Source organism: Callionymus lyra, chromosome 2 (assembly GCF_982586985.1).
Source record: "Callionymus lyra chromosome 2, fCalLyr1.hap1.1, whole genome shotgun sequence".
Lineage (NCBI taxonomy): Eukaryota > Metazoa > Chordata > Actinopteri > Syngnathiformes > Callionymidae > Callionymus > Callionymus lyra.
In genome coordinates, this window is record NC_141819.1 from 43,885,640 (window position 1) to 43,900,470 (window position 14,831).

Here is a 14,831-nt window from a genome sequence, read left to right on the forward strand (position 1 = left end):
CCTGCTCCTCATAATTATAATCCTAGCTACGCGTTTAGAAACTTTGAAGGCCTGATCCCGCTGAGCGGCAGAGAATTAAGATGCTGAGGAGAGAAACGTCTCATTAAGTGGCTGAGATGATGATGAAATATAAACCAGCCCTCTGATAGGAGAGCTGCGCTGAACATTATTGTCAAGTGAAAACACTTTTAAATAGCTCATCGTCTTGACTGACTAGTCTAGTGCATTTATGCTGTCGTTCCTTCGGCTGAACCTTTTTGGGCTAATCAGTGACTTTAGGGGAGACATCTTAGGGGTCACCCTCTCTCTTTGAGCCACACCACCCTTAACATTCTTCACAGTCACTCAATAAGTGACATTCGAGTAAGATATATGATCTTATTTTTAGACTTGAATTGCACATTTGTGTGGGAGCAGTGCTGGAGAAAAGAGTAAAGTAACCCTCGACACCCTCTGCATGTCAGTATGGCAGCTCAGAAAAGTAACTGCAACAACAGGCTCCTCTCAAAGCCCTGGAAACGGAACACTTCCTTTGTTCCTTCTGCCATAAGATGCCACAAAAGATCTCTCCCTCATTCTGCACATGCACTTTTTACTTTTTTTTCTGCAACCTTGAATTATGTTTGTCTGTCTCTCTGTCCGTCCGTCCGTCCGTCTGTCAAAAGAAAGTTGTATGAGTTGCTATAATTTAGGTTTTATGGATAATTTAAAGAATTGAATTTAATGGATACTTGCATAAAAAAAGCATGCATGTATGACCTAACCTATAACCTATGTATGGTTTTGACACAAGTTACGGCCAAGTGTTGTAATAAAAAAAAACAAAATCTGTCTTTTGAACGTATACTATCCAAGCTACAAGCTAAGCCTGCAAATGTTTTCCCTTGAGTCTCCAGCAGCTAAACACTGTGATCAATATTCAAGAATGAATGCACAGATTATTATGTTTGCATTTATTAGCTTATTTTTTAATTAATGATGTCAGCATCTCTGTAAATTTTCCAAACTAGTTGTTTTCTTAGATTCAACCATTCTGAAACCACATCAACTTTTTCTTCTTCAGTTTAAAGCGATGCTCGTAATGTTAATCGTAGTTTATCAGCTCAAGACTGAACTTCAGAAAGCATTTCTAGGACAAGACGTGATCCCTTCCCGTGATCAAGCGCTGTGTCGGGCAGATCAGAGTACGGAGCGTTAAACCATTAAAATGTAGCTCAACATTATAATTTCTAATCTTAGATTATAACCTTAGAAGCCCAGTGTTTAATCCTTAACCACCGATCCCTTCAAAAGTTTTTAGCATACTCTCATTCAATATTTGAGACTCAGAGTGCTTCATGTTGAGGAATATAAAGTGATTCTGATGTGGATTTTTGGCTGAAGTCGGTTAAAAATAGTAGAGCAGTGGTTACATGTTTGCCTTTGATATCAGAGGTGTTAAGAATCATAATTGAAATCAGCCTTTAACCCTTGTGTTGTCTCAGGGTCAAGGTGTACCGACGACCTGACAACAAAGGTGTTTGTGGTTTCCCTTGTGTTTTCTCTGGATCAAGGTGAACAACCTCCCAGCTTCCATAAATAAATATGCAGAGACAACACAAAGGATACCTCAAACACATTTGTTTTTTGGCCTTTGGGTCATCTTAAACCCTGAGAAAATACAAGAGTTACTTAGGTAGGTAACCTTTTTTTTTATTATTATTATATACTGTATTGCATATTGAATTAATTAATGAATTAATAATCGTCCAAATCTAAATGGCCAGTTCACCATGACAGTAAAATGGGCATGGAATACAATCTTTTATTTTATTATATCTTTTAATTTTACCTTTATATTCCACTTCAAGTGAACACAAACACACATTTTAATGATCATAAGTATGAACTTATTCTAATAGAATATGAAATATGTTGATAAATTCACAACATGGTCTTTAAAATAAACCATAATTGGGTTAATTTATAGAAAATGTCCATTTTATAGGAGCTTAGGGGTTAGTTTTGCCATAACATATATAAATATACATTCTTAACCAGCTGTTCATTGTTTGTTACAACTCAATGTATTGCTGTCATAAAAAAAATACATTTAGTGTTATTAGCAAAGATGACATAACGTCTAGTCTTAATTCCAGCAAAATTGGCCACATATACAAATCGAATACAAAACCTGCAGCCTTGTATGCATTTGCTGAAAAAAAAAAAAAACAAACAAGTATGATGTAAACAATTGTATGATCAGACAGTAATAAATCACACAAACCTGAATGCAAATAATAGCAATTGTGCAAAAATGTGTCAGGCATGGCCTTTTTCTTCTAGCAGGAGGGGGAAGTGTTTGTATTGTACTGTATTTTTCCTTTTTTCACTCTGTCTTCTTAAACTGCATCTCCTGAAATACAAAAAAGGCAAAGTAATTCATACAGATTGACTTCTGCAACTGTAAATACACTTGGGGCTTCTAATACACTTGGGGCTACACACACACACTCACAAACACAAGCTTTCAAAGAGATTGGTTGTGACCCCTGGTGGCTGGACGGCTTTGATGAAGTAAAGGCACTAGTAGCTGGTAGCATTTTATACCAAAGAGTTTCGTACTGCTCTTCTGTCGAGGCTGAGGCCATTGTCCAGAAGGTTATAGCAGTGTGTTTGTTTACCTCTAGCCCACGCATAAGTCACATCAATGCATAGGCAGGCCGAAATTCAAACTAACTAATCATTCCCTTTAATCCTTCAGCCTTTCTTTCAAACTTGATGGCCCTCAAAGTTAACTGTACAGTATTTCAAGTCCTGGTATAGAATCCTGGAGAGCCATGTTCTTTTATGACGAGTTTCCATCAAGTAAGAGGTCCCTGTTCTCTAGGCCAATGATACCCTGATATGGCGACAGGGGTCAAAACAGCTGATAAATAGGTCACTCAAATAAGTGCAAGAAAGTTTGAACTTCTCTGTTTCATGTAATACTATCTTATAAAGGTTGCCTTTTTTCAGGCTTTTCCAGGAAACAGTAATGCTGACACTGTAGTCCAATACAAACTAGTGCAGCCTGTCATCGCCCGCTACCTCAGACTGATCCCCCTGGAGTGGAACTCTTCTGGACGTATCGGAGTGAGACTGGAAATTTATGGATGTCAATATAGTACGTTTGTTACCTAATGATTAGACTTCAGTGATTTCTGAGTTTTTCCAGTTTACTGTTCTTGAATTTTGTATCTACAGCCTCAGATGTTGCCAGCTTCAATGGTGGCAGCAGTCTCATCTACACGACCAACCAGAGAGCAAGCAGGACGACGCCTGAAGTAATTTCTCTGAAGTTCAAGACACTAGGCAACTCTGGAACGCTCATTCATGCCACTGGGCGAAGGGATCGCAGTCTCACACTAGTGCTGGTGAAGGGACGCCTGCTGCTGTACCACCAGCAAGGTAGGATACAAACTAGATGCTTGTAGCATGACATTATAGATGTTTAAAAAAGGTCACTGTCACTTGCTGAGTTTTCTAGATTCACAGACAATGTGAACTACTCACCTACATGTCTACTCCAAATCTCAATATTCGGATTTATCTTGCTAATGCTGGTTGATAGACATTCAGTAATATTGTAATAATGCAATATTTAAATTTAAGATAAGCTGTAGGTCCTGCTGAAGATAATATATTATGCTTTTTTAAAGAAGTGATGGTGAATGGTTTCTAATATGTGGAAGTCCAACATTCTGTGGAGAAAATCTCCTATTAAGAATACAACTGTCACAGTGTGTGATTGCTGTCTTTGTTTTAACAAGTATTTTTCAACTTAAAATCATAATGTGTATTGTCGGATAATTCGAATTATCCTTTAAATTAAAAAAAGGTATCAATGAGAAAATTCCACCCGAAGTAAGCTTGAAATATACGGTTAAAAATGTAGAGAAAAAAAATCAATATGTAAAGGAAAAAGGATAGAGTTGAAACCTCTTTTTATACTCGGGTCCCACGTCAACCCATGTCGTGTCATCCAAGGTTGTCACCATAAGTAAAAATTAAAAAGTCAAAAGGAGAGTTTTGTCCTATGCCTTCAGAGAAATAATGGACAATTGAACCTGCAACTTGCAAACTGGATCAGTATCATTAACAATCACTTAACCGATTAACCTTGATGTATATCCCCAGATGACTGTTACCACAAGTGGTCGACTGGCAATTTTTGTCGCATAGAAAATTTCAAATCATACTAACATTTTATTTATGAATCTATGGAGGAGGACTGAAGACCATTATTACGTCAAAATGGACTTCACTCTTGTAACCTTTTGTTGGCTGAGATATCAAACAGTGGAGAACTTTGTTAAATAATAACTTGAAAACATCATCATATTGAGTTACAAACTGCACATTGGAGAGGATTATTTCAACATTTGAAACATGTGAGTCTGGAGATTTGGGTTTGCACATTAGCTCATCTTCAAAGAATAGACTCAAACATAAACATTACTTCAAAACCGATGCAACAGCATGCAACAACATATCCCTCCGTGATTAAAATACCACTTCATTTGTTACTCCCCACCATCGATGAAGAAAGTTTCAGTTTAGATTTACAGAGTCGCCTAGTTTTATTGTTGTTCAAAAGTTCCTGGCAATACGTAGTGGGTCGTTTCGCCTTTGGGTTAATGCTGTCATCCAAACTCAAAACACTAAAGCGTGTACTTTGAGTGACAGCTGTCCAATCCAATTAAATATTTTTGCACTCATAAGGGATCTATGAGTAATACATTTGCCTATTAGTTCATTTTCTTACAAGTAGAATGCTGGTGCAATGAAAACACGAGCTAATCAAAGGTGTAAAATTAAATTATTCAAAAAAATAAATCAAAGTGCATTGGACCAAATGGCAGATTTTACAAGAATCTAATGTCACCTGCAGCCTCATCAGTCATCAAAAAATTGCAAGCAAGGCCCTAGAATTCAATTCATTGATCCAGGGGTGCCTGGTGTTGTGGTGGAGGCTGAAAGTCTCACTGCAAGTAATGTTGCAGATTTGCTACCCATCTATCTATATCTACCACTCTTTCTGTATCAAATTGAGTACTTCAAAAAATTTCCAACAAACAGAGTTTGTCTTCTGGACTAGCTTTGGCCCACATAATCTAGTACGACCAGTTTCCTAATTAATCCAAGCCTGCAGTGAAAAACATAAATCAGAGGAGTGAATTTCTTCAGCTGGTGTTCATACTTATTTAACAGGCCTTTGGCATGTCTCATTTTATTGACATCAAGTGGACTTACTTGGAGTTATTTTCCACCTTATATATATAATCATTTATTCTACAAAGAGATTGTAACATTGTAACCTACAGGGAAACAACTAAAATTCTGCCTTCAAATCGCATTTTATTAAGTGTTAAAACAGTGGCTCCTTAACAACTCACAAAATGCAGTTTCTGCTTACAAAACCAACCAGGCTGTTTGTGATATTGTCGGCTGCAGAGAAGAGACAGTTTTGGACAGAGAACTTTTGAGGTAAATGTAGAAGAAGAGGACAAGCAATGAGGGCCGTGGATTTTGCTTTGGTGGTTAACAAACCAAAGTAATAAATGTACAAGTTGCACAAGTAGATGAGAGTGACGACTCGAGTGACAGTAAGCTTAGGTGAAGCAGCGATATCAGGTTTTTTACTTGCTCTGAATGGATGGATCTGAATATGTTGGCCTCAGCCCAACTTTGATGATTCTAAGAAGCCCATGAGATTCACATCGCTTTTATTTTTTTTAATTTAATGAAGTAACTTTGGAGATCTGGCAAACCCTGGCAAAGTGTACGCATCTTCTACTTTGCGCGGGTTCATCGTTGATCGCTCTGATAATCATCTAAAGTGCAATTACTCGCAGCCTCCGGAGCCGCTGCTACTGCTGCGTCCTCTCCCGTCAAAGAGATTCAATATCTGTGCTCCCAAATTAAAACAGAAGCTGAGTCTGATTTTCCATCTGCCGCTTTGTTTGCGTCTTTGTCAGATATGATTTCTCAGATTCCAATCATCCTATTTTTGAAGGAAGTCAAACTTTTTGTCTGCTGATCCATGTTAACTGACTTCAGGGTTCAGGTTTTCAAATTAAAGTCTGAAGCAAATACAACAAATACTGGGGGCCTGAAAGGTGGTTCATTATTGAATATAAAAAATGTTTTAATATTCTAAAAAATTGTTTTTAGAATATTCTTAAAAAAATGTTTTCTATACACAGATTGGCTGTGAAGCGAAGCTGAGTAATCTAGGATGGGGCAATGTAGTCAGGATGTCCCCTGAAAGCCTCCCGAGTGTGAGGTTTCGCTTGAGGAGGTTTTTGAGAAAGGGATGTCTGAGCCACTCAACAACATTACATGGATCATCGGAAGAATATAAATGGATGTTTTTAAAGAAAATTAAATAAGTATGAATATTAATATAAACAGTGTCAGAAGAAACAAAACATAACTGATAGTTTACTTGTTTGCCAGTAATAAGACAATATCCAGACAGCAGGTCATGATACGGGCATGGTAAAGGTTAATTAGGCACAACGCAATTATTGCTCATTAATTTGAAAGAATCTGTAATGTCTGCTATAAAACATCTAAATCAGGTTCTTCGCTCCTCTCTCCAGCTGCGACGTTGCAAGCTATTGATCTAAATTACACCGTCTGCTGAGTGTAAACTGTCAGTAGAGAGATGCTGTGGAGTGTAGGAGGAGGCAGGAAGAAAACAAAGTAGTACAGCTCAGGCAGAAATATGGCAAAGCAGGAACTGGGCTGTGGTGTGTAAAATGAAGAATATGGGGAAGGCAGGTGATGGTCATGATCTCATAAGCTAGGTCTGTGCTCTGTTCTAGTGACAGGTGATGTTTACCGCCTCTGTCCTCTCTGCCTCACTGAGTGCTAGCTGTGGCAGTGCGGGCAAAGGTGCCAGTCGTCTACCCAGTGGGATTCTGTCTGACTGATGATGTACGCACATAACATCTCCGGTAATAAACAGCAGGTGTCTCCCTCTACATCTGACCATTGACAGCCGCTTTCATTTCACAGTACTTGGACATGACCAGCCACTGTGATTTACTCACTTATGAATAACTATGAATAAAGAACTCTGAAGCACAGAATTACCTGGAGAAACTAAAACATTTCAAATACATCTGGTAAACAAATTGATTGAATTTCTAAGATTCATTAAGAACAAGCATTTGGGCGACCATAAATGGTTGTAGGTTTTTCTAAACTAAAACACATTTTGTACACTTTAGTGCCTAAAATAGACTCTGTGAAATATGCATTATTTTTTAAAGTAGCAAATTTGGCTGTCAGAAATAAATATAAAGACTTTAAGAGTTGATCATAAAAATGATAACTGTTTTAAAATCGTTGGAAAAATCTGTGAACCATCTGGAGACTTATTCAAACAGTAGGTTTTTTTTTGTTGTTTTTTTTAAGAATGTCAAACCTGTTTGTTAAACTTGAAAGTTGCATTTTGAAATTGAAATTCCAAACAGGCTTATCCGGAATTGTATTGATGAACTTAATGCTTGGAAGGTAAACGTGATACAGTTTTGTCGAATCAAGACCTTGTGTGCTACATTTCTCTCGAAAAAATATTTTAAAAATCAGCGCCAGAGTCAGTCGGCGAGCTATCAATATTCCAGAGTGAAAGACGTGGTGACTGGAGAAGAACTGATAGACTGGATAGAGAGTGGAAATTATTATTTTCGACATAGCTTTGGTCTTATCTTCGCACCTGAAGTTTGCAATCCTGATGTGAAAGCAGCTGGAGCGGTGCAGCCTCTGAGCTGTAAACTCACACCATGAAGAACATCACAACAACTTATTTGTCCACATTTGTGACACCAATTAAAATAGATTAGGGCGCTTATATGAGCTGGAACATGGAGACAACAGTGCAGCAGACAGCCAAGCAGAAGCATAAATACAACAGCGCCTCTCTCTCCGAATGAATTGTGGGGCTCATTAAGATTTATGGACACCATCCTAAACCATCTCATTTCCTCTCTGCTTTACATTAATCAACATGTCAGCTCGCTGTGATGCAGCCGACCGCTTCATAACTCAGATCTGCTCTCAGCTGTCAAAACCGAGCTGTAGTACACGGCGGTAAACACGGTGAAGGCTCGCCAGTGCGTCCTGCCGCAGTGAACTCGGCTGGAACGCTGTAACGGACTCAATTAGAGCCGAATAATCACACAAGCCAAAGCTGTTTCTCAGAGAAGTCAACAACAATGAAGTGTTGATCCAGCTTTGACGCTTTTATCGAACACACTACAGCAAACAAATCTAGTCAAAAATAAAATCTGTCTATTTAACGGAAAAAAAATGACATTGTAAAGCAAGTTAAAGTATAAACATTTTAGAATCTCAACAACTTTAAGACCACGTTAGACATTTAAGTAATGTAATGTTCATGATTCTCAATAGATCAATTTTCAGATTTTAGCTTCAAGTGGTAAATACAGCAAAATCTGCTGTTAAATGTATCATTCAAAATGTCCATATTTATTTTGATTTGTTACAATTAAAAATAAAACTTTCACTGGAATGTAATTAACAACTCAAACAGCTTAAAAATGTATTTTAGTATAGAATAAAGGATAAAAAACAAAAAATATCCAAAAAAATAAAGGGTGAAAAAGTGGAAGAGGATAACTCGTTTCAATTCCTCCCAGAGTCCATAGGACTTGGCCCAAAGGTGTCTTGGAATGACTCAGGTCAGTGCCCTAAACAGTGCTTATCTTAGTGACAATCATCTTTGTATTATTTTTATGCAGTCTCACTTCTGGTTTGGAACTCGACAAAGCAAGGTCACACACTCAATCTCATGTTAGCATCAATATTCAAGCGAACCTGTCGGGAAAAATTGCTTCATTTTTAAGTTTATAAAGAATAAATATGAAGCTAGGGGCAGAGTTGTGTAGCCAGACCAGGACTGCTCAGACTGCTGGAAGATGACTGGAAGCTCTGGAGTCCAATAAGCCGAAGAGTCCGGGCTGAATACAAGTTGAAACTTTCCAGAGGTGGATCTCTGTGGACGAGTCCCCCTGGCAGTAATATTCTGTCGATGCTTTTGCACTTCGTCACTCAGACTTGGTTTATGAAGGACGTCCAAGTCACACGAGAGAGCCGTTTGTTCACTGTCGTCCCGGCAACAGCATGTTCATACCCTGTGACAATATTATACTTGTCACAGCATTCAGGAGGGATCCTGAGAAAAAAGCAAATAACTTTTTTATAATTTATTTTCAGGAGCAGCGGTTCTACTTTGAGTCTCCTCTGGAAGACTTAGCTTCTAATCATATACTGTATGTACTAGGGAGTACAGGCATTCATTCATTCTAACCACTTATGTCTAACATTTTATTCAACATTAGTGACAACAGTTGAGAAAATAAATCAACTGGTATATGAAGAACCTTCTCTTATGGAGTCCTCATGCCTGAAGAGCAACCCGACAACTTCACACTCTCACCTCCATCACAACAGGCTCTGACACCGAACCAGATAGCATTAACAAATACAGTGCCCTACAGTCCCAGATTCTCACACTAGACCCCAAGAAAAGCAGCCAGAAGAAAGAGTTTGCGAGTGAGTAGCTAAATAAACAGTGAGCAAAGACTGGTGATTAAAAGGAGTAGTTAAAGTAATTGAAAGAAAGACAACATACTTTATTAATCCTTTTTTAAGAAGCACTAAACAAAAGTATGTTAAAGATGTTAATTACAAAACAAGTGTGTCATGCCCTGGTCCCTGGTTCTATTCTCAATTTCCTGCTTCAGGATTCACTTGAGTGGTAGAAGGGAAATCTTTAGATGGCATTGATGTACCATACCATTTTTACACCTTTTTTTTTCTTTTTTTTTTAATTAGAGAGGATTGTTGTGTTTTTAAATTGTGCCTATGTGAACACCAAACTGCTTGAAGGCAGTTGGTCTGATACCATTTCTCCCTATTTTTAATTTCCTAATTACTGAGAAAACAACTGGACTCGATTTGCAAAAACAAATCCAAATATCTTTTGGCAAAAAGAAACCTACATTATTTAATAGGACAGCCAACGGTCCAGGCTGAAAAGGGGCTGAACTGCATGAGTCTACATCTATCACTTTAGTACAGCAAAATATATCACTGTGGCACTAATGGCTACACTTGGAAAATGTTTATTTGATTTTGGTTAATTGAAAAACAAACATACTGAACTTGATCTATCTCTTTGAGTGAGAGGCAGGGAATACACTAATTCCCAGGTTCCCAATCAACCTTTGTTTGTTTTTGAACTCTGGCAGAAAACCGGAGTGCCCGGAGGAAGCCCTGGCGACATGGGAGTACATACAAACACACAGAAAGGCTGCGAGTCGCCCCCTAACCTGGAAGCAAGACTGCAACCTTCTTGCTCTGAAATGATTGTACTAACGACTGTGCCCGCTGCCTGGAATTTGATGATTAACTTAATCTAAATCTATAATTATCACAGAAGATTATATTTTAGTTGAGTAGCATTTGAAAATTGCCATCTGCCCAACAGAATCTCACAACCATGGTCTACGTTTCTCTAGGTCAGGGGTGCCCACACTTTTTCACTTGCAAGCTACTTTTAAAATGATCAAGTCCAAAAGATCTACCTTTATTAAATTTGCTCATCATAAGTAAATACATACTTTACTCAGATGACTTGAACTGAATGAAGTGATAATCAGTCATGATGGAAGATTTATAATCTTCCTAGAAGAAGGCTGACTTGTATAAATAAGTATATTGCAGTCAAGAAATTAGCATACAGTATCTCCTCATATTTGGATACTTTTCCTCTGTGGTTAACTTCCAAAAATGTCCATTAGATTTGGCCTTATCCTCTGTGTCAGCCACATCTGCCACTGCAGACAAGTTAAGGAGCCTCATTTACTAAGAACTGCATTGATTTCCTACCAAAAACGGTCGAACACTCAAACCCAGAAATATTCAAATGTTTATATCCTTGTTCTTTGTTCATCCAAATCAACTTAGAATTCAGCATAGACTGGTTCATCCCTTTCCACGCCTCTATTATTATATGTCAACTATATTTCAATAAACCACAAGACCCGACATTCTCCTCTCCGTGGAGAGAGAGAGATGAAGTTTAACCAGAATAAAACTGCTAATCAGTAACTTAATCTCCACATCATCATCACTACTGAGCGCTTTGTCTGATAGTGACTGTCGTAAGAATTTGTGGCTCACCTGCACAACACACACTTATTCTTATAATATTCAAAGATTAAAAGTGTTTTTGTTTTTTTAACTAGTCATAATGCAATGGTGTATTAATATAAGTGTGTGTTTAAAAACGAATCACGTCATCACGTCATCACATTATTTTTGCTCTCTTTATTCTTGATACTTATGAACTTTGCCCTGCGTACACTGGCTGCTGTGCATGTCAATCAAATCGTCAACCAATCGGCGCAATAACCATTTGCAGAGCAGCCAATCTGTGCTCTTTTCTTTATTTTCTTATTTCATTTTTCATTATGTCACATGATCTACTCGCAACAGCTTGACGTATTGGGCACCCCTGCTCTAGATGAATTTTGTGGAGTCTTATGGGAAGCTCATATTTTCTTAGCTAAGGAATTCAGAGTATAATCTTGGGTCAAGTGAATGGAGGATCTTGAGTGTGGGAAAACCTGTTTTGTCAGCTGAAAAGGTGTCATGGACTAAGAGGTCAATAGATTCAGCGATCAGAACAGACTGGTTTAGGCCGTTAATGAGGTCTCTCTACCTTTTTTTTCCTGCGTCATCATTTATTGGCTTGGTCCTCCTACCAGCAGGTCGCTAATGGGATTTCTGACAACCTCAGATAAATCAATGACAAATCTCATTTTACGCAGTTTTCGGATCGTAAAGGGGCTGAAAAGATTCCTCAACAGGAATCATTTTGATTTTCTTGTGCTGCAGGGGTCAGTTCTCTGGCAGACCGTCGCCTACTGGTCAAGTTGGGAAGCCTTCTGGATGACCAGCACTGGCATCATGTGAAGTTGGAGCGCCTCAGCTACTTCCTGAATTTAACGGTTGACAAAAACAGCCAGCAGGTCCAAACACCAGCACAGCTCAACAACTGGCACGTCCACCAGGTGAGATGCTGACATCAGTTCATGACATCAATATAATAATTACCAACTAAATAATTAACAGAGCATAATGTCGGCAAAGGACCTTTTCCGAAAGTTCCTCACCGATTACCTGAAAAAAATTTGAACCATCAACCCTATGAGCAGTTGTGCAGTTACAATGGTAGATTTCATTGTTTTTCTGCTTTATAATGAAGTTCATGCAAATGGTCGCTTTTTTGTATTTTCCTGAATAGAAAATCATTCTGGTTAATCTAAACTTCTGGTGACATCAGAAAAATATGGGCAGCGATTGAAAGAAAAAAACGACATAACCTAAATGATATCTTCGCCATAATTCTGCTAGTCTAATAGTCAACGAAAGACTAAAGTAGAACCTGTCCCTTGAATTGGACCTAGGGTACAGTATAGAGATCATGAAAAATATTCGGTTCATCAGTTGATTTGAGATACCTCAGATATTTTGCTGCAGACTCCCACGTCCTAGAAACTTCGAACAAAGTCAACAAACTTGGGTGTCAGCTGTCTTTTACCAATTTGATTTAGATAAATTACATTTTGTCTTTTGACCAGATCAGCATCGGAGCGGTCCAGAGTCCCGGACTTCAGAAACCCATCCTGTCCAACAAGAACTTCCAGGGCTGCATGGAGAATCTCCTGTACAACGACATCAACGTGCTTGACTTGGCAGAGCGGAGACACTCGCAGGTCATGTCTCAGGTGGATATCAAGTCACACTTACTGAAGCAGTCCAGTTAAGACATTTATTCAATAAATGACTATGAGCAGTCAGAGAAGTAAGACCTGATTCAGGTGGAGAATTGTAGGCATCCTTGGGACGTCTGATGGGTGAAATTGAATGTATCAGTCTTCAGTGGTGAAGAAAGAAAGAAAAAAAAAATATTAAGGGGTTAATTTCTTCTCTCACCTTTAACTCTGGGTTTTATCATAGATTGCACATAGAGCAAATTTATTTTCCCTACTTTATTTTTGACATAGATTGATTAATTTGACCATAGGAAAGAAACTCAAATTATAGCTTTGAGATTTTATTTTCACTACAGCGAAAGCAACACTGTAAAACATTAAACCCTACAAGGTCCGATTAATTTACAGCTAATTTACTGCCCTGCTTTTTCTACACTTGTACAAAGGGAAACTATCTGAAATACAGTTGAAGGGTGTCCAAACTACGCGTGAATATGTTTGAAACATTATATCGTACACACAGTCACTTTGTTGTATACTAACTCTACTAAAAAACTATTTCTTTCTTTTCTATTTACTATCACTGTAAACGTTCTCCATTTAACTGTGCTCAGCTGTGCTTGTTTGCATCAGTTATGGTTGGGAATCACATCGCATACCCTGTAAATGACTCATCACTGAATCACTTGAAATCACAAACGTTATTCTACCTTCAAGCCTCAGATGAAAATATTTCACTGAGTATTCTGGATTTGCATGACAAATCCCAGCATCATAGCATGTTAACAGCATGATTGACAATGAGAAGCAAACAGACGGGGATCATGCTGGCAAAGAAAATCGGACAAAAAAGGAAAAAGAGTCAGTAAGTCACAGCATGTCTTAAAAAATCTTGATGACAAACGTGTTGCATCATTAAACCTCTGGCTATTAAGAAGATTTTTTTCTCGCAGAGCAGTAAAAAAGACACAATGATTTACTAAACAGATACTGTATTATTCATTTACAACTTTTTCTTTTATTTACGAGGAGTATGCAGCGTTCCCGGGTCCTCTTAGGCATTCATTCAGTTATCAGAAGAAGTGTGTCCTGGGTCTGTCCAAGCGCATCCTCCTGGTTGAACACCATGCTGGTTGTCCAGGTGACAAGACATGGCACCCGAACCGGTTTAACTGGCTTCTCTGGATGTTAAGGAGGAGCAGTTTTGCTTTGAGTCTCTCCTCGATGCAGTGTCTATGTCTAGAGTCCTCCAGAGAATAAAAACTCAAACAATGATTGGTAAAAAAGGAGCTTTTCTTCAGTTCTTTCTTCAAAAGCCTTGTAAAGTTATTCTGTCTTACATCTAGAAAGACATCTTAGGTTATCAGTAAAAGCTTGAAAGAAGATTTGTCTTTTGTTCCTCCTCTTGTCATGTCCTTCCTTCTTTCTTGTTCCTCACTGTGATCCTGATGCTCTTCATTATTACTGGCATAATTAAAATCCTCGATTCTATCCTTATCATCATTATCGCCACCGATGTCTTCCCACCCACATTTGAGAGAGCGATGGAGCCTGAAGAAAGAATCTTGAGACAAAAGGAAAGCTTGAGAGGCAGAATTGCAGTCTGGGTGGGGGGGTGAAGCTTTAAAACAAAGGATGAGTTAGAAGGACTAATCATCGCCTCCCATATTTATATGTGACGTCTCTGACTATTCTCTGGTTCATTTCTTCTTCTTCAGTCACTTACCATCTAGTGTTGCCACAGCAACTCAGCTTCTTTACCTTTACCACATCCATAAACCTCATTCTTTCTCTTTTCCTTCTCCAACATTTTTCATTCAACATTCCACTAAAAGTCTGCAGGCGTCTAAACCCTTGGTCCTCCCAAAATTTGACCCTAAACTTCTCCACAAGTCAACAATTCAAAGACGTTTTTATTGTCTATCTGTTCACTAAGAATGAGGCAACATTTGTGTTTGATTCCGAGTGATGACAGCAGAATCGCAAAAAATACAA

The 14,831-nt window shown here is 38.3% G+C and overlaps 1 protein-coding gene across 2 annotated transcripts in view; it reads left to right on the forward strand.

Moving 5' to 3' along the window:
- The window catches only part of LOC148087214 (contactin-associated protein-like 4), a 64,459-nt gene that overhangs the window by 19,720 nt on the left and 29,908 nt on the right, over positions 1-14,831 (forward strand). For both annotated transcript variants that reach the window (XM_087785411.1, XM_087785410.1), the window contains exons 4-7: positions 2,998-3,145; positions 3,226-3,429; positions 11,956-12,131; positions 12,702-12,848. In XM_087785411.1, the coding sequence (XP_087641537.1) occupies positions 2,998-3,145; positions 3,226-3,429; positions 11,956-12,131; positions 12,702-12,848 (675 nt within the window). The remainder of the gene's footprint in view (positions 1-2,997; positions 3,146-3,225; positions 3,430-11,955; positions 12,132-12,701; positions 12,849-14,831) is intronic.